Here is a 21,276-nt window from a genome sequence, read left to right on the forward strand (position 1 = left end):
TTAAACTTTAAAAGAAATAGTATTAATAGGTATTGCTAATTTTAATTTAGTCTTTAAAACATAGGGCACGATTTAATATAGTACAAAATATGAAAATTTACTTACTAAAATGTTCTGTGATGGTTGCATCAGACGCACGCTAAGTAATAAGAGAATACATATTTCTGTGATTTACAACAAATATTCTAAGACTTTTATTATCCAAAAATGATTTACTGTGTTTTGCGACAAAATGCAATTTATGAATATACTAGGCATATTCTAAATATTACTTTGATTCAATTTTTCTTTTTTTTCTCTGTGTCGTTTGTTTGAATTTACATTGCGCTACTATTACTATTTCACAGAAATCTTGCATGATCATCATCATTTCGTTTATTTTCTTCCTTATCGCTGACTATTGATCTTCAAGGGAGGTGTAGATGGACACAGGGCTCATTGTGGGAATGGTGTTGTTAGGCTTGTTTGGTGGATACCTTATTACATCAGTTTTACTCCTTAAATATCCATTGATACTACATAAGCGAAAACAACTGAAGTTCAGATGTCGGCATATCTGCCACCGAGGGGGAGCGGGCGAGAGACTAGAAAACTCCATGTCAGCATTCAAACACGCGTGTCACATAGGCACTGATATGTTGGAAATTGACTGCCACATTACTAAGGATGGACAGGTCGTGGTAACGCATGATAATAACCTGCACAGATTAACAGGCTGTGACGTTTTAGTTTCCGAAACGAATTACGAAGATCTTCCACTTCTGAAGCCAGAGCTCCGCTTGGACTTTGACTTTGGGTGGGTGACCCGGTGTTCATCTGACAATGAAGAAGACGACTTAGGGCAACGCCGTATAACACTTCTGCGAGAAGTATTTGAGCAATTTCCAAACACTGTGGTGAACATTGACATTAAGGTGGACAATGACGAATTAATACAAAGTGTGGCCAATTTGATATCAGAATTTAACAGAGAGAGCCTGACTGTTTGGGGGAATAAAAGTGGAGTGGTTACAAATAAATGTTATACTGCAAATCCCAACATTCCAGTTTTAGCATCAATTGGGACTGTTGTAAAATGGGTTATTCTGTTTTACACAGGCCTCCTTCCTTTTATTCCTATTCGAGAGGCTGCCTATGAGATTGTCATGCCCAGTGTCATATTGAAAGAGGGGAAGACAAGGTTCCAATTGAGTACAAAGCAGAGAGCACTACTTAAGTTTATTGACTGGCTGTTGATGAGCAAACAAATGATTCAGCATTTATCAGAAAGGGGGATACAAACGTACATCTGGGTGTTGAATGAGGAAGATGAATTTGAGAAAGCATTCCAACTGGGAGCTACTGGAGTCATGACAGACTTTCCCACAAAACTCAAACAGTATCTGGAGCCAGGGCATGTTTTGGACAACAAGACATAAAGACCAATTTCTAGAATTTATATTTTCATCAGTATTGGCTAGTGATACATTCTTAAATAAATCTCCATAAATCAAAAGGTGTAAAGTAAGCATGTAGAAAAATGTTTCATACAGGAATTGCAGTTAAACAGATTTTACTTGATGATGATTGGCAGTATTTTGTTGGACCAAAAGATTTGTTTTGTAAGTTAGCATCTTTTAATTTTAGTGAGTGTTTGTACAACTTCACAAATAAATAAATAAGAAGTACAGTATATTAGGCAACATTTGTTTTGTAATATGGCAAATAAAGCGTTCTCTATTTTATGGTTCAAAATGTTTACTAAGAAAGCTTTATGGCATTTGAAAATGGGCAAATTTCCGAACTTTTCTGGTTTTGCACGCATACAATTGATTGGACAATTAAAAAAATTCTTAACGGGGTCAACTTTATTGACGTGAAAAATGTGATCAAGTTACCTAATCTCTGTATCGTAATGTTTAGTGGATCAATTTTTAACAACTTTTTTATGTATTTGGAATATTTACATTTTTTGTATACAGAAACATAACGGGTGCCAAATTGTTCCATGAACTTAAATATAATTTTTTGTCAGTTTACAGTCTATTTTTAATGTTCAAGGAAGGAAAGTTATATCAAGGTTGTTAATGTTTGAGGATGTTCATATATGTGGAAGAATTGTGATATCAGCAATGCCACTTGAATAAAAAGTACAAATTATACTTGTTTTAGTGTTACATAAAAGCATTAAATAAAAGTCTTGTGCTATCTAGAATTGACCTTAAATGCTTTTTATTTTAACCAGTATCTAGTCGTGACAAATTTATATTTTTCATGTAATTTTTTTGTATAATTATGACCATTTCCTATAATTGTTTAAGTGATTGGACCTTACTATTTTATAAAATTATTAGAGTGTGATACGTCATGCTGAATTGAATTATATAACCAAATGAAAATGCTGGGCATTTTGGGTGAAAGTAAGTAGGGAAAAAGTTTGGTGGGGGGGGGGGGAGGATGTAGAAGCAGAACCTCATCAGAAACAATATATTGCCCATTCTCAGTTATCCTGACTGACCATAATAGCAACTGGAGATACCTTGTTGGAGACAAAAAAAAAACATTGATCTCTTTCTTCAGGAAAATCTTTATTGCTGTCATCAACCAAAACCTTTAAAACAGTTTTCATTTTTTAAACGTGAGAAAATATAAGTTTTATTGTAGCTCCATGTCCGGCATGAATCTCAGAAAATATAATTATTTGAGCAAGTTCAACTTAAAACTTGATGTAAATTAATATTAAATTAAAAACTTCAAATTTAAAAGCTGCCTATTGCTTGTTGGGTGTGCAAATATCTAACTTGTCTAAATGTAAAACTTTCACTATACAGCAAAGTAATACAGTCTATTAATAAAAATAAAAGTATGTGTTAAGATAAAAATAACTTGCCTTAAGAATTAATATTACATGTTTTTGAAAATTAAAATTAATTTACAAGTTCATCAGTCTTCTTTAGAAACTCCTGTATGAAATTACATAGTCATTCATGAAAAAATTGTAATAATTATAACAAATTTACCCTTGGTTTGGATAGTATTGTATTTTTGAGTCACAATAACTTCCAGTTTGAGTCTTAAGCAATATGAATATCTTTCTTAGTTAAATTGATGAAAAATTGTCTCTGCAGTTTTAGGACACATTTTCAGGTATGTACAGGCATTCTCTGGAGACAACACAAACAGCACTAAAAGGGGAAAATATTCTTCAAACAAAGGATCCAATGTCTTCAGGCACTGAAATGACAAAAGGAAAGAAATTGTGTATCGCAACATTTTTTTCTGTTAGGAAAAAATTAATAACTGACAGAAACAGTATCAAATATAAAAATATGGTAATGACTTGAACTTTTCAATTGGCAAAAATTATCAAAACTAAGAGTTAAATCATTTCATAATCACAAAAATTATATTTCTATATCCAGAGAGCATGATGAGGTTAATTACAGGGGGGAAACCTTCTGTTCTAGGTACGCCAGATATTACTATTAAAAATTAATTTTAAAATGTTGAAAATTTAGCAGAAAATGAATGGCAAACAAAGAATTCTTTAAATTTTACTTAGTTTTCAAATACATATCAAAAATACTTAAATTTGTATACCCTTACAGTAAGCAAGGGGCTGATTGGAAACAATTTTATTATTTTTCTGTCACATGTACAACAAAATAATAATAAGAGTTGCACAAGATACTAGTATGAGTATTTAAATACATGGCATGCAAATAAAAAGCACACTGCTAAATACAAGTCTGTTACTAACATAATAAACTATGGCCCCATTCAGAATAAGGGACTAACTAGTCTGAGGGTCAAATATGACCAACCCACTTGAATACTTCCCTGCAGGATATCTATTCAGTGTCTATTAGCGGATTAGACGGCAAGCTTTTGAGTGGGTCACCATATTTGATCTTTGGACTAGTTAGTCCCCTATTCAGAATGGAACCCGTGTTCAAATTAATCCCATACCCCAATCTAAAGCAAGCCTTCTCCAGGGCAAGCTTTGAGGGTTGGACAGACTGCTCCAGGAGAGAGGACAGTTTGCAGGAGGAGGGGGATGGAGCTGTTCACAAAGCTGGTACACTGAGGAGGGAAAATTGACATGGGTTTTTTTAATGTGAAAAACAAGGAACAGTCATGAAGCAATAGATGAAATCAGTACATTGTTTCAGTTTTTTATAAACACTTAAATACTGATGAAGACAATTCATGCAAGAGAAGAGAGCTGCACTATAATATTTAATAGTTAAGCACTATACCCAATGCATTTAAACTGTAGTTTAATTTGACCTTTTCCAAAACCAAAGAAATTGCATAAGCATACAACATATATATATGTACTATATATATATACAACATATGTATATAATAGGAGAAAAGATCCATATATTTATCATGTGCATCCTAAATCAAAAGTTATGCCTGATGATGACACAAACATTACAGCCTGTGACATGCCAATGCATTGTTTGAATTAATCTAATTAGTCTGACAAAACCTTTTGACTAGGATACCGCAAAAGGATATGTATCCATTAACATGGGAAATATTATCCTTAACCAAGATATTCAACCAAAACCAGCTGGGCTCAACCCGTCATATTTAACTTACTTCTGTGCTAGTGGGAGGTGGGAGTCTCTTGCATACATCATTGATGATCTTTTCTGTATCATTCTGAAAAAGGAGTTATGTGATGAAAATTTACTAACATTGATTGATATTCATATTTCAGCTTATGTAAAATGATCACAAGAAAATGTATATATTTATACCGGTATCAGTTTCAGTCCAATATCCAGTGTTTGCAAACCACAGATTCAGAAATATAATACTTATATCAGATTGGAAGGAAAAGCTGCAACTTGCAGTCATCTGATATTGTTCACTGATTGATAAAAAAAAAATTCTTTTCTCGGATTGGTAAAAAGTTATTAGTGATGTCCTTAGTCAACATTATGTTTGGTGATGGCATCATCAGTCAATATCATGCTTTACCAGACCTCAAAAAGATCTTTATATATGCTAATTTTAAAAAATTCATTTATGGTTAAGTATATTTTTACAACAACTATGACCTTAAGATATTTATTCAGTAACTATGGTACTAAAACTACGATAACAATTTAAAAATAGATTATATATTAATCTCTCTTTAGCTGAAAATAATATTTACCATGTGTGCCATTAGATAGTCATCTATTTTCTGCATAACAAACTTGCAGATGTCACATTCAACACTATTGGCTTCAACTCTCAAAGATCACACTGTGCGAAGTTTTATCCATTGCTGCTCATGAGCTGAAAATACCAGTAATGTTTCAGCCTTGTTTACTTTTGGCATTTCTTCTCTTATTCAATCATGAAACTTGATTTTCAAAAAGGTGCTGTTGACCAAATTACTGTTGAATTTAGAGCTAAACATAACTACAAGGAATTACGATGTGAAAAAAACTCAACTGAAAAAGTGTGATGAAATTTTCTTTATGCAGCATTAAGGCAAAAAAAGTTATATTCTCCTGCATCAGGTCATACATATGAATTTTCAAACTTCAATTTCAGAAGAAAATACAACTACTAGCAGTAGGCACAAACATTTTCTTATCTGAAATGAAGTCACACAGTTCCTTTAGACTATCATGACTGAAGTAAAAAGTTCTAGTTTTTCCCCAAAAGAATCCCCCTTCTGAAATTGCTGGCTGCAGGCCTGAATTGTGTAATGCATGTATATTCATAGTGAACATAAATTAAGTGTGGTCAAAAGAAAATCCCCTACCACTGGTGCATAATCCTAGTTCAGAGCAGACGGTCTGTGGATCAGAACTGAGCAAAGACTTGAGTTCATTGATGATCAGAGGGACAAATGTTCCACACTGAAATCAAATATACTCACAAATATGTATAACAAATAACTTTCAAACAAAATGTTAAATTGAAAATTATCACACCAAGAAAACTTTTCTCTATAAAGGATACTTTGAATATATGACTCTGTTTATCCTATCAAGTATTAACAATCATGAACTAGGATCAGGGATCAATTTGCAGCTATTTCCTGGCAAAGTTCAATCAGCTGGGTTAGGCCAAATGTAATGTGCCTCCAGCCTACAGGAGATTATAGTTAGATTAGATTATAGTTTTTCAAATTGTAATCAACTGAGGGGAAAGCTCACCGTTTGTGTGCTTTGCAATATGTTCATACATTCATTCCACAAAGTGCTGTTCACTTTCTGAATCACTTCTGGGCTGTTCAACAGCTGCTCCACTGCTGTCACTGCTAATTTACACTCTTCACACCCGGCACCATTCTGGCAAAAGAATGAAATATTTAACCACTAAAAGCAGGCATGCCAATTAAAATTTTTAAAACAGCTCAATATTCAGCCTGGCAGTTATGAAAAATTTGCCAAACTGAAGGTCTTTTTTGCCAGCCGGACTGTAAATTGTTATTGTACTTGACACATTTTGTACAAGTGATTCACACAAGTGATTTATTCACAATTTAAGGCCCATTACATAAGGCTTGTGACTGCTAGGTGAACAAATTTTCGCCCCTCTAACCCCTTGCAAAGTTGGGACTTAGGCAATTTTTGATAGTTGGCATCAAATTCATACATCAAGTGTTAATGGCTTTTAAATATTGTATCCTTTTTTTTTTTTTTTTTTTTGTTACATATTTGTGAGAGTAATCCAAAATTTGTCTCCCAACAGCAGTAAGCCAGGTGTAACAAGGGCTTAAGATACCACAATTTTAAAAACTGACCTCTATTCCACTTTCTTTCCCAATTTTCTGACGGAAAAATGTTGACTGGCCTAAAACAAAGGTAATTTCAAAGTGACAAAATGACAAAATACTCTGAGTCAAAAGTAAAATTCATTTCAAAGCTTTGAATTAATACAACTAAAACTATGAAGATATAGTAATAATAATAATAATAATAATGCATTTATCTTCAATGATATATTTTTCAGCTAATGTAAAAATGCAATAAAAGAGACACATAGAGTATTCCATATCAGGTATATCTATACAGTGTTAACATAAATATACTGGCAGTATGTACAGGGTAATTTTATTGTGGTCAAAAGAAAATCCCCTACCACTGGTGCATAATCCTAGTTCAGAGCAGACGGTCTGTGGATCAGAACTGAGCAAAGACTTGAGTTCATTGATGATCAGAGGGACAAATGTTCCACACTGAAACAAATCATTTTATAAATATATAGAGAGTCACAAATAAGCATATGCTACCAAAAACATTCAAACGAAATGTAAAATTGAAATCTAACACGCCAAGAAAACTTTTCTCTATATATAAAGCTGGGGTAGCGATAGCAATTTTTTCGCTTAGCCAAATCATCACTTTTTTTGTCAATTTGTTATCCAGATTGTGTTAATTTTACTAAAATGAGTCAATTCAAGCCCTTTTTGTTTAGCCAATTTACGTCAGTTTTAGCTTTTGGCTAAATTGACGAGTGTTAGCGCAACCCAAGTAAAGGATACTTTAAATATATATCTCTAAGATTGCCTTATCAAGAATTTACAATCATGAACTATTATCAGAGATGAATTTGCAGCTACCTCTTGGGAATGTTTAATGCACCAGTTTAGGCCAAATGTAATGTACCTACAGGATAATGACTAGATTAAAGTTTTTCAAATTGTAATCAATTGTAAGAAAGCTCACCGTTTGTGTGCTTTGCAATATGTTCATACATTCATTCCACAAAGTGCTGTTCACTTTCTGAATCACTTCTGGGCTGTTCAACAGCTGCTCCACTGCTGTCACTGCTAATTTACACTCTTCACACCCGGCACCATTCTGGCAAAAGAATTAAATATACAGGTATATATATAATTCATTTGAACCACTCATGACAGATTTCTTTAAAAGCAGTCAAAAATTCTGACTAACAATCATTAAGAATCTGCCAGAATTTTTGACAGCTTTGAAAATTATTGACAGTCCCTTAGAGAGCATTCACAACAAAGTTGATCCATGGGCTTACTAGTCCACACATTGAATATGATGAGCACTTGACAGTGGATTCCCAGCAGGGGCAGAGCGATTAAATCTCTGCATGCTTTCAACTGGGTGGTGCCATATTTGATCCTTGGATCTGTTAGGCTGCAGATCAACTTGTTCTGAATGTGCTATTAGACTGACTGAACACAATGCCATACTGTCCTTGATGTCTCTATGGATCATGACCAGTAAGGCCTACATTTCAACATGTCTCCTAACAGACAATGAAAAATTTGAACATGCAGTTATTTTTTGACAATAACTGTGGTCAATGACTGTTAAATGGCATTACTTTAATGGAAAAGTTATCTTAAATGTGAAAAAAGTCTAGAATCTTGTACAAACCTTCACTTTTCCAACGCCGGTTTTCTTTTTCAGGGTTCCAAAAAGATGTTGCACTGAAGATTGAATACAATTGATGTATTCTATGAAAATAAAATCTGAACCACAATAAAATGAAGTATTTTAAAGGAATCTTAAAGAAGATCTTACAGAAAGTTAAATGGAAAATTTTACATCACAGCTCTATTAAATAAATCAACTAAACAACCTTAGTTTCAAAAATGTCTTTCCTTCTCAAATCCTTATGTTAAAAGTGCTTCACAATTCAAAGGGCAATTACAACTAAAATATCTATATAAAATGAAAAATTAGCAGTGTGCCATTTCTGCCTTGTTGACAAATAACTCACCACCACTACACATCCCGATTTCAGTGCAAACTTCTGATGGGTCTGTAGACAACACAGACTTGATAAAGTTTTCAGCCACTGGTACCAGTGTGCCACACTAAATAAAAAAATATATAATATATATAATAACAGAGTATGTTTCGTCAAAGATGGCTGACATTTTACATTAACATTAAATATACAGAAGGTTCAAGTGTTATTTTAACTCTAAAATACTCAATACAATAGGTTTCTATTAGGCTTGTGATATCCCCTCAATGCCTTTTAATGTAAAACAGTATAGTTGCCTTTTCCACATTTTCTTGGTTTCATTAAATTAGGTGGGAAACAGATACATCTACAGAGTGACCATCTTTATTTAGCCTCAAACAAACTTAAGTAATTTACATGCAAATGCAAAATAATAAATAAATCACCAAGGCTTCAAAAATGAAATAAATCAACTCCTTTGCCTAAATGATAATTATGATTACAACTTGTATCACCAAATCTTATCTCATATCATCAAACCAATATGAATAGTAAGTAGTTAAGTAATAGTTAAGACTTTGGTTATTTCAGATAATTCCTACTCAACCCTACCACAAAGTTCACTCAGATATACTATATTATGAGAGTAATTTACCTCTTGGGAGCTTTGGGTTAATTCCATGCAGGCATTCCACAAGGTGGTATTGATCTTCCCCATCACCTCATTACTGTCCAGTATATCCTCCAGACCATTTACTACTATTTTGCACAGCTCACACTCACTGTCACCCTCCTGCAACAATTTGATATTTAAGGAATATATAGGATTTCTTGAAAAAAGACAGCATAACACTGTGTACAGAAACTTGTGACACCTGACACCTTCACACCTTTTTTATATTGAATCATTTCCCCAGGATAATGTTTACTTCCTACAGTTAATCTTTTTTGTGTTCTAAACATTCTAGATGTAATTCAGAAATTTTCTTAAGTTTGTCAGATATTTGCAACATAAGCCAACTGCATGCCTGCATTAAATGTTTTGTAAGCACTCCATGATAAATAAAAAAAGTTATAATAATTGCAAGGTCACTCCTCTCCTGTAACAAAAATTATCATAAGAAGTTGGACAGGGGTTTAACAATCATTATTACTAAATCAAGCACAAAAAATGGAAATTTAGAAATTATTTTATATATATTTTAAATTATCGTAGATTATATACATGATAAATGTCCCCAAAATATCTGAGAGAATCACTGTACTCAATAAAACAGGTTTTTATCAGCTTTTTGATACTTTCTCATTAATGCATTTTAATGTAAAATACTAAATCAAGCACAAAAAATAAAATTTATTATATATCTATTTTACTGAACTGAGCCTTTATGCATGATATATATTAAAAAAAACATTGAAGACAATCATTTATTACAAACAGTCACTGACATTACATCATTCTCACTGAAATGATATTTTGAAAAGAATTCTTACATTAGTATCAGTCCAGGATTTTATACACACCTGCACTTTTGCACTGCTCATTTTCTTCTTTAAGTTTCCCAAAAGATGTTGTCCTGAAGATAGAATACGAATGACAAAGTCTATAAAATTCTGAGGTGAACCACAATTATTAAAAAAAAATGTGTAAAACTTGACTATTTTCCCCAAACTGCCAACTGAATCATAAACAATGACATTTGGAAACCAAATCTAAATAGAAACCAAAGCAAATATTTACATTTGAGAAATAAAAATATTATAACTACATTTAATCAATCAATAATCAATCAATAAAATACAACCTTAAGACTTTTGTTCCTTTTATCAAAAAATTAATATTCATAGTGCATCACAATTAAAATGGCTATTGCAACTAAAATATGCATGTAAAACGAAAAATAAGCAGTGTGCTACAAATGTATATGCCTTGTTGACCGATAACTCACCTCCAGTACACATCCCAAGTTCAGTGCAAACTTCTGATGGGTCTGTAGACAGCACAGACTTGATAAAGTTTTCAGCCATTGGTACCAGTGTGCCACACTAAATGGTAACAGGAAAATGAAAACAAAATGGTTCAACAAAGATGGCTATATTACAAAAATGTTTGGAAGATAAAGGTAGTGTTTTCGATCAAAAATACTCACTAAAATAGTCCTTATCCAATTTTTGATACTTTATCTCATTAATGCCTTTTAATGTAAAACAGTATGTTTGCAATTTCAACATTTTTCTGGTTTCATTTCATTTGGTGGGAAAGAAAAACATCATCAGCCTGAACATCTCTTTTTGTTTTCAAACAAATTAAAACAATTAACAAGATGAAAAATTAAATAATAAATCAGCCACCAAGGCTTCAAAAAATGTAATTTATCACTTCTTTTGTCTTAAAACTAACCATGATTACAAGTTTTATCACCAAATCTTATCTCATATCATCAAACCAATATGAAGTGGTCATTTCAGATAATCACTACTCAACCCTACCATGAAATTCAATCAGATATACTATATTATGAGAGTAATTTACCTCTTGGGAGCTTTGGGTTAATTCCATGCAGGCATTCCACAAGGTGGTATTGATCTTCCCCATCACCTCATTACTGTCCAGTATATCCTCCAGACCATTTACTACTATTTTGCACAGCTCACACTCACTGTCACCCTCCTGCAACAATTTGATATAACTTCAGGAATAAATAGGGTTTCTTGGCAAACAACAATACAATTCCCAGAAAACTGCTGGCAACAGCAATACCTTTCTGCATTACAATTACGTGAATGTCTTTCTCAGGGTCATAAATTTTAACAGTTAATCTTATTGTGTGTTCAAGAACATTTTGTAAATAATTCTAAATTTTTCTCTAAAGTAAAAGATTCCATTGACTTTGGTATGTCACAGACACCTTTTGCCCAGAATAACCACTTTTGATAATAATAGCCAGTAAATATAAAGGAGAAAATTGTAAAATACCTGTATTTTTTCACCTTGAAAAGTTTTACGTGGACCTTAAAGAAAAGATACCAAAGAATAAAATATCTGTTGGTTATATTTAAATAGCAATTTCATACAACTGAATAAACAGCAAGGCCATCTTGAGATAATCTTAAATTCAATAACTCTAGTCTGTTGCACCTTTTCATTTTCATAAAAGTATGATGAAATTTAGGTTTCGGCAAAGAAAAAATTTTAGAAAGAACTACATTTAATTAATTTTAGATGCACAAGAAGCAACAACCTCGGGTTTACACCTATACTTACACTTCCGCATCTAAAAACGATGCAAGTAAATCTCACCTCTTACACAAAATCCAATATCAGTGCAAGCAACTTTTGGGTTTGTGGACAGCACACTCTGTAACACATTCATCACAACTGGCACAAATATTCGACACTAGAAATAGAGAACCAAATAAAGACTATTGTGACAGATACATTTGTATATTTCAAAGATATTAACATACATATACATTTCCTTATTGAGATATTGTCTCAATCAAAGCACTTAACAGGTGAAAAGGGCAATTACCCCTGTGATAAATCTAAGTGAATTGAAAAACAAGCTTTGCGACATCTCTGTCTTTCTCTTCCTTTAAACTCAAACTCCATCCTCATCCCAACCCCACACCCTCTCTCCAACCATTAAATACAATTGAATATTCACACTATCGCTGTTTTGGGTTGCTTCTTCACACACGTTCCACAGTGTGGTATTAAGGACAGACATCACAATTGGGTTTTGCGACATCATTCCCACCAGGCCAAGCACTGTCTGGCAACTGACACAGCCCTTGCTGTCCTAAAGGTAAAAAGAATAATACCTCTAATTGTTATTGCGTTTACACCATTAAATTAATACACGTACCATAATCAGAATCCACATGTAAGTTTTACACTTGTATATTACTAAGGAAATTTAGTGATTTTTCCATGTATCTTATAACTAATGTTTGTTTTCAGAAATGATGACACTGATAATTGCTATCATATTTGATGTTATAATCAAAGAATTTTTGTGTAGCTCTTGATAGTCAAGAAGAGAAATGTGACACAGCTATAGACTACTTAACTTTAAATTTTCAGGAATAAGCTTGAAACATGGCATTTTCAGACTTAAAAATATATCAAAAAGGAAAGATTTTATTCAAGATTCTTATCACTAAATTTTTTTTTGGTGATTATCTTAATTAATGACCATATTAACAGTAAATAAACAAAAAAAAAACTTATACAAACCGGCCTTTTTTTCTTTTGCATTAGTTCTTTGAATTTTGGAACCAGTTGGTTTCTTTGAGAAGAGAGACCCTGGTCTGAAAAATAAGTGATTTTTGATTAATAAGTATCAAAATTTGATATGGATTAGTTTTCTGATGGCTACTTGTCCGGGTAGCAAATTGCATTTTTACAACATTTTCTGACATGGGAAAACAGGACATACAGATACACTCAGGGTTTTAATACAAATTGAGATACATTTTCACAATAATCTCAAAAAACTTTTACCTGATGGACACATCCCAAGCCCAGTGCATGCTGCTTGTGGACTGTATATGCCTTGTTGACCGATAACTCACCTCCAGTACACATCCCAAGTTCAGTGCAAACTTCTGATGGGTCTGTAGACAGCACAGACTTGATAAAGTTTTCAGCCATTGGTACCAGTGTGCCACACTAAATGGTAACAGGAATATGAAAATGAAATGTTTTAACAAAGGTGGCAACATTACAATAATGTTTGGAAGATAAAGGTAGTGTTTTAGATCTAAAATACTCACTAAAATAGTCCTTATCCAGTTTTTGATACTTTATCTCATTAATGCCTCTTAATGTAAAACAGTATGTTTGCTTTTTCAACATTTTTCTGGTTTCATTTCATTTGGTGGGAAAGAAAAACATCATCAGCCTGAACATCTCTTTTTGTTTTCAAACAAATTAAAACAATTAACAAGCAAAAATTAAATAATAAATCAGCCACCAAGGCTTCAAAAAATGTAATTTATCACTTCTTTTGTCTTAAAACTAACCACGATTACAAGTTTTATCACCAAATCTTATCTCATATCATCAAATCAATATGAAGTGGTTATTTCAGATAATCACTACTCAACCCTACCACAAAATTCACTTAGATTTACTATATTATGAGAGTAATTTACCTCTTGGGAGCTTTGGGTTAATTCCATGCAGGCATTCCACAAGGTGGTATTGATCGTCCCCATCACCTCATTACTGTCCAGTATATCCTCCAGACCATTTACTACTATTTTGCACAGCTCACACTCACTGTCACCCTCCTGCAACAATTTGATATAACTTCAGGAATAAATAGGGTTTCTTGGCAAACAACAACACAATTCCCAGAAAACTGCTGGCAACAGCAATACCTTTCTGCATTACAATTACGTGAATGTCTTTCTCAGGGTCATAAATTTTAACAGTTAACCTTATTGTGTGTTCAAGAACATTTTGTAAATAATTCTAAATTTTTCTCTAAAGTAAAAGATTCCATTGACTTTGGTATGTCACAGACACCTTTTGCCCAGAATAACCACTTTTGATAATAATAGCCAGTAAATATAAAGGAGAAAATTGTAAAATACCTGTATTTTTTCACCTTGAAAAGTTTTACGTGGACCTTAAAGAAAAGATACCAAAGAATAAAATATCTGTTGGTTATATTTAAATAGCAATTTCATACAACTGAATAAACAGCAAGGCCATCTTGAGATAATCTTAAATTCAATAACTCTAGTCTGTTGCACCTTTTCATTTTCATAAAAGTATGATGAAATTTAGGTTTCGGCAAAGAAAAAATTTTAGAAAGAACTACATTTAATTAATTTTAGATGCACAAGAAGCAACAACCTCGGGTTTACACCTATACTTACACTTCCGCATCTAAAAACGATGCAAGTAAATCTCACCTCTTACACAAAATCCAATATCAGTGCAAGCAACCTTTGGGTTTGTGGACAGCACACTCTGTAACACATTCATCACAACTGGCACAAATATTCGACACTAGAAATAGAGAACCAAATAAAGACTATTGTGACAGATACATTTGTATATTTCAAAGATATTAACATACATATACATTTCCTTATTGAGATATTGTCTCAATCAAAGCACTTAACAGGTGAAAAGGGCAATTACCCCTGTGATAAATCTAAGTGAAATTGAAATTGAAAAACAAGCTTTGCGACATCTCTGTCTTTCTCTTCTTTTAAACTCAAACTCCATCCTCATCCCAACCCCACACCCTCTCTCCAACCATTAAATACAATTGAATATTCACACTATCGCTGTTTTGGGTTGCTCCTTCACACACGTTCCACAGTGTGGTATTAAGGACAGACATCACAATTGGGTTTTGCGACATCATTCCCACCAGGCCAAGCACTGTCTGGCAAATGACACAGCCCTTGCTGTCCTAAAGGTAAAAAGAATAATACCTCTAATTGTTATTGCGTTTACACCATTAAATTAATACATGTACCATAATCAGAATCCACATGTAAGTTTTACACTTGTATATTACTAAGGAAATTTAGTGATTTTTCCATGTATCTTATAACTAATGTTTGTTTTCAGAAATGATGACACTGATAATTGCTATCATATTTGATGTTATAATCAAAGAATTTTTGTGTAGCTCTTGATAGTCAAGAAGAGAAATGTGACACAGCTATAGACTACTTAACTTTAAATTTTCAGGAATAAGCTTGAAGCATGGCATTTTCAGACTTAAAAATATATCAAAAAGGAAAGATTTTATTCAAGATTCTTATCACTAAATTTTTTTTGGTGATTATCTTAATTAATGACCATATTAACAGTAAATAAACAAAAAAAAAAACTTATACAAACCGGCCTTTTTTTCTTTTGCATTAGTTCTTTGAATTTTGGAACCAGTTGGTTTCTTTGAGAAGAGAGACCCTGGTCTGAAAAATAAGTGATTTTTGATTAATAAGTATCAAAATTTGATATGGATTAGTTTTCTGATGGCTACTTGTCCGGGTAGCAAATTGCATTTTTACAACATTTTCTGACATGGGAAAACAGGACATACAGATACACTCAGGGTTTTAATACAAATTGAGATACATTTTCACAATAATCTCAAAAAACTTTTACCTGATGGACACATCCCAAGCCCAGTGCATGCTGCTTGTGGACTTGTGGATAATGCCTTTTCAATTTCAGACAAAGCCTGTGGTATAACCAGTCCACACTAAAAATATTGTCATGAAAACTAAAAGTATTTGATATTTTGAATTTAGATATATCATTCAATCTACAGATTAAAATACCCAATTTCAAACTGCAGGTTAAAATATTCAATATATGCAGAGTTAAAATGATACCCTACAATGACAAAAAGTTTGTTTTTTTTTCAAAAGAGCATTATCAATTTTACATTTACTTTATTAATATTCTGAAAATTTCTAATTGTCTGACAAATTAACCCGACATCTCTTGATCTCTTCTATTGTGCTGTTATCAATCATGCTGTTTTCATTCTTAAAGTTTGATCAAAGTTCTAACTTACCAGCGTTGAGCTGTTGGTAACCTGCAAACAGTAGCCCCAGAGAGTTTGATTGAGCTGTGCCATTGTCCCTGGATCATCCAACTTCTTTTCAATCTCACCCACAAATACCTTACACAGTTCACATTCAGCATTCACCTGAAAGTTATAGTGCAAACATCAGTTGCCTTTGTATATTTAACATCTCTTTAATCAGACACACTGTATCAGTCTGTTAAATCAGGAAAACACTTGCAATTTAGGTCAAGGTTTACATATAGTTTCAAAAAAGATTTTATATTTTGCACAAATAATACCTTCAAATTTCTGCCTTCAACTTCTTGTTCCAACTTTGTTACTAGTTGGCTTTCATCATGAAACAGAGGGGTTCCTGAAATGTGGAATAATGTGTTATAATGTAAACAAGTATATTCTAGTGATTAACAATAACATGTTTTTATTTATCCTATCTAGGATTTTCCAGCCACACTGAATTTTATCCTACTCATAAATCATGGCTGGGCACTTGAATTTGTTGTTTTATACCTTTTTTTTAACAATTTAATTCCAAATTTTCCCATTATGTTTAGACTTCCATGCCTTCCATCATATTACAGAGAAAATTTTGAAACCAGGCACTTTTATTTTAGGGTTTTACTGAATTTAAGATCTAAATTAGAAAAAATACAAATCTTTACTGGTTATACAGACACTGAAATTTTGATTTTGGGACTGTTGCAAATACAGATGGTAATTTTTAGCTTGGTATTAATATGTTAAAAATATTTATCAAAGAGTTGCTAAAACTAAAAACAATTTATGGGTTAATTGGATTTTTTTTTCTTTTTTTTTTTTTTTTTTTTTTTTGCACTTCCATACAGAAAAAAACTCTGATATAAAATCATCCTTTCTATTCCATTTTCAATTTTCACCACTCCATGGGATATATATGAAAATCCCCAAAATGCTTATTTTCTGCTATCCAAAGCTTCTTATAAAACCTTAAATACACCTTTAAAATGATTAAACACCTTAAATATATATTTCTGGAGTATACCTGATGTTGATATTTCCATTGGAGCTCATATAAAAATGGTCACTGTTTTAATGACTGGCCAGTCATTTTAGGCTAAGGCTTCGTTCACATGGAAAGTCTATTTTCTAAAAATCTATTTTCTATTTGCGGTATATCTTGTCATCACGGTCTGTGCCCTGAATATCCCGCGGCGTAATTACTGGCAGCGCGAGCCAGTTACTTCCAAAGCTGTAATTAATTCTCGGCTGTGTGCTCGGAGGAGATTCTGATACCTTGACGCATGCGCAGTAGGAAGTTAGAAAGTTAATGGCAGTCGCGGTTGCTTTGAAAAATGTGTTTGTCGATTTTGTGCAACAACAAGACGAAGAAGATGAAGAAGCTATACACACGGCAGATACGAGTGCAACCGTCATGATCCGATGGCAAGCGATGCGGCAACGGAGGATGAGATTTTATAGAATGCGAGCACAGACGAGAATTAATTACAGCTTTGTATAAGTAACTGGCTTGCGCTGCCAGTAATTACGCCGCAGGATATTCAGGGCACATGTGATCATAAGATACCGCGAATAGAAAATAGATTTTTAGAAAATAGACCTTCCATGTGAACGAAGCCTAAAACCAACCTTTACAAATTTTATCAAAGGCTGAATCCAAATGCAGAGAGAAACAGATAAATGATTCATGGGTATGAGAAAAATTGTTGATTTTTCCTTGAAAAATCCATTTCGGCAGGTAAACTTCATGGAGTGTGTCTTAAAAGACTAACTGAACACATTACAGCAAGGAAAATGTCGGTATGGACACATGACATAAGACAAAAGTTTATCAAAGTCCATCCTCCATCCAAGGGATTGTCCAAGGTTGGATGGAGAGGAGGCAAGCAAAGAAAAAAATGGGCGGACAATACTGCCGAGTGCACTAGGAAGACCTTTGCCATGCCTAGAGCCCTCACATGATCACCAAAGTTTGATAATAAAGCATTCCCTAGCCCCTTACCCCGGAGGGTTACAAAACTGACAGATGGACAGTAAACAGGTACTGGTGCAAACAACCCTTTCTAAATCATATGACATGTGCTGTGTTATCTGATTTGGGTATACATTAATAAAGTCTTTTTATTACCTCCAACATTGTTCATGGATTTTGGAAGAAAGTAACAAATCTGTGTCAAATACTGTTGAAAATGAATAAGGTCAACTTCCATTAAAATGCAGACTTTACGAAAGGCGTCGGACAGTCGAACATGCCTGACAAATTTCTGGCCAGTCATTTTAGGCTAAAACCAACCTTTATAAATTTTATCAAAGGCTGAATCCAAATGCAGAGAGAAACAGATAAATGATTCATGAGTATGAGAAAAATTGTTGATTTTTCCATGAAAAATCCATTTCGGCAGGTAAACTTCATGGAGTGTGTCTTAAAAGACTAACTGAACACATTACAGCAAGGAAAATGTCGGTATGGACACATGACATAAGACAAAAGATTATCAAAGTCCATCCTCCATCCAAGGGATTGTCCAAGGTTGGATGGAGAGGAGGAAGGCAAAGAAAAAAATGGGCGGACAATACTGCCAAGTGCACTAGGAAGACCTTTGCCATGCCTAGAGCCCTCACATGATCACCAACGTTTAATAATAAAGCATTCCCTAGCCCCTTACCCCAGAGGGTTACAAAACTGATAGATAGACAGTAAACAGGTACTGGTGCAAACAACCCTTTCTAAATCATATGACATGTGCTGTGTTATCTGATTTGGGTATACATTAATAAAGTCTTTTTTTTTACCTCCAACATTGTTCATGGATTTTGGAAGAAAGTAACAAATCTGTGTCAAATACTGCTGAAAATGAATAAGGTCAACTTCCATTAAAATGCTAAAACATGGTGACTAGATTGGGCTTCTAAGAATGCAAAACTATACTAAGGAGAATTTAGGACTATTTCCAATATGTAAATTTAGAATTTACTGTCATAAGCTCATGATTGCCCAAGGCCAAAGACATTAATAAATAAGTACTATTGGCAGAAACACTTAAAGCAATAATAACTCTTCCTTTGAGATTCAAAATTCTGCAAGAAATACATTGTAAACAACACATGGAAATTTTATTGTATTTTACCACTAAACAGCCGTTATTGTAGTAAAACTAAAATCTGTGCTTGTCAATAGGGCTTTCGATGCCTTTCTTCCCGGTCGTCAAGGCATCTGTTGCTAATGACGTAAGGGTGTCACGCGGATTCTCGCGTTCATTCGAGACCAAAATAACATGGCACAAAACGCGTTGATACAGATCCAGACGTAAGTTGCGAGTTTTTGTACAGTGCGTCGGATAACGAAAAGCCCAGAATGGCACACATTGTGGATATAAATGCATTTTTAACAAAAAGACGAATAAATCTCATAAATCTTATATTATTGTTATATAGTGTTGTTGTTGTCTGCTTTTCCCGCGGTTTTAAGTAGGTCACCAGTGACTATGCAATGTCAGAGAGGGCTTCGTCAGTTAAAATCTCTTAAGAGATTTTAACAAAAAAACGTACATTTAGGAAAAAAACCCTGGATTAACTTTGAATGCAGGAATAGGGTCATTGACCATTGGGAAGTATGGGAAAATTGCTGTTTTTTTCCAGGAAAATCAATTTTTTGGCCAAAACGAAGAGTTATTATGACTTTAAAGATGCATATGAAGTCAATTACTTGCCTCAAAAAAACCAAATGCCAGCATTTAGTTTCAAATAGTATAACTAAGAGAATAATCAAAAGACATTGCTTAAAATTACCAAAAAATAATATTTGAACAGATTTTTCTGACAGCTTTCTATGCTGTATATACATGGGTCAGAAAAGTAGGTCACATAAGTAGGTTAAATTTTTGACAAAAAATTTAAAGAATGGGGCAGTCAGTTTAAAGCTCTTTTATGACGGATTGACTGATTCATTCAGTAAATCCCTTGGCATGTCGACTTTATTCGAGTTGTATATGAAACTAGTAGAAGTGGTTTATATGTGTTACTGGGAATCCACGCTACACAGATTCTCGATTCATATGTACCCTTAATCTTTAGTTACTTGGAACCCAAAATTGGAAGCTACTCTACTGGATTTACCCACCAAAATTAACTTTCCAAGGGAAAATGCAATTTTTCCCATTCATAAATTATTGTTCGACCCATCCCTGCACTAGGATTTGCTGTTTTCTTCTATTTTTAATTTTATGATTTAGTAGCCAGTCATTTAAATCACAGTGTCTTCCAGTGTATTTCAGAAGGAACTATCAACATCAGGTAGTGAGTTTTTTTTTTTTTTTTTAGTTTTCAGGTCTGAATTGCGAAACATTTGTAGTTAGTGCAGGATATATGTAGCCATAGAAAATATGCCGTTGAGAGTATCGCATAGGCATAGAGGTCTTCAGATGTTACAGTTTTATAAAATACTCAAAAATATCATATAATAAAGGATTTTTCCCTTCGCATTTTTATAGTCTAATGTGGTATCACAATGATGTTCTGTGTGATTTCTGGATTATGATCAGGGTAACAGCCAAACTTGTTGATAATTCAAGATTTATTTAAGAATTAGACAACTCCGTGGCACAAACTCAAATACTAATCCAACCCTCTAAATGTCAATTTGTTTGTTCTGTGTGACGCTGATCGAGCAAACGTTAAAATGAAAGCTGTCCGTAACAAGAGCAAGAGGTGGTTGATAACCTCATATCACATTATCAATAGCAAATTACATACAGTATACTGTAGTGTAGCTGAAAATGCGTATTCGCAAACACGACGATTCTTGAAACCTTTGATAAAAACATCTAAAAAAACAGCAATTTTGAAAAAAATATAATTAAGGTCAAGTACGAATAATTCAATAAAAGCATAAACATTCAACGTACCTGCTGAAAACGCAAGAAACGCCAGGAAGAACAGTACACCCATCTTACCACCGACCATCTTGGGAGACGACTGAAGTCATATGACCAGCATGTGCTTGTTTGGTCATGTGACTTGTGAGCTCTGACCTCTGACCTTTCTACTA

The 21,276-nt window shown here is 33.4% G+C and overlaps 2 protein-coding genes across 3 annotated transcripts; one reads left to right on the plus strand and one right to left on the minus strand.

Annotated features, from left to right (window-relative positions):
• The first annotated feature begins 316 nt into the window (after positions 1-316).
• LOC106160173 (lysophospholipase D GDPD1) lies at positions 317-2,196 on the plus strand. The gene has a single exon (XM_013536703.3). The coding sequence runs from the start codon at positions 423-425 to the stop codon at positions 1,416-1,418; it is 996 nt and encodes a 331-aa protein (XP_013392157.3). The 5' UTR covers positions 317-422; the 3' UTR covers positions 1,419-2,196.
• Positions 2,197-2,548: 352 nt separating this feature from the next.
• On the minus strand, positions 2,549-21,272 carry LOC106160172 (uncharacterized). Of its 2 annotated transcripts, XM_013536700.3 has the most exons (29): positions 21,134-21,272; positions 16,514-16,587; positions 16,221-16,355; positions 15,806-15,902; positions 15,539-15,612; positions 14,967-15,101; positions 14,593-14,689; positions 14,269-14,303; positions 13,825-13,962; positions 13,243-13,339; positions 12,905-12,978; positions 12,333-12,467; positions 11,966-12,062; positions 11,642-11,676; positions 11,198-11,335; positions 10,614-10,710; positions 10,189-10,241; positions 9,320-9,457; positions 8,695-8,791; positions 8,349-8,401; positions 7,665-7,799; positions 7,078-7,174; positions 6,740-6,789; positions 6,150-6,284; positions 5,753-5,849; positions 5,153-5,277; positions 4,591-4,653; positions 3,949-4,062; positions 2,549-3,213 (listed from the first exon to the last, which is right to left on the minus strand). In XM_013536700.3, the coding sequence occupies exons 1-26, from the start codon at positions 21,189-21,191 to the stop codon at positions 5,240-5,242; spliced, it is 2,409 nt and encodes an 802-aa protein (XP_013392154.3). In that variant the 5' UTR covers positions 21,192-21,272; the 3' UTR covers positions 2,549-3,213; positions 3,949-4,062; positions 4,591-4,653; positions 5,153-5,239. The 2 variants fall into 2 exon arrangements, with proteins under 2 accessions (XP_013392154.3, XP_013392153.3); XM_013536699.3 differs by lacking the exon at positions 3,949-4,062.
• Between the last annotated feature and the right edge of the window lie 4 nt (positions 21,273-21,276).

Source organism: Lingula anatina, chromosome 2 (genome assembly GCF_051362555.1).
Source record: "Lingula anatina isolate TDL-2025a chromosome 2, LinAna3.0, whole genome shotgun sequence".
In the NCBI taxonomy this organism is placed as follows: Eukaryota; Metazoa; Brachiopoda; class Lingulata; order Lingulida; family Lingulidae; genus Lingula; species Lingula anatina.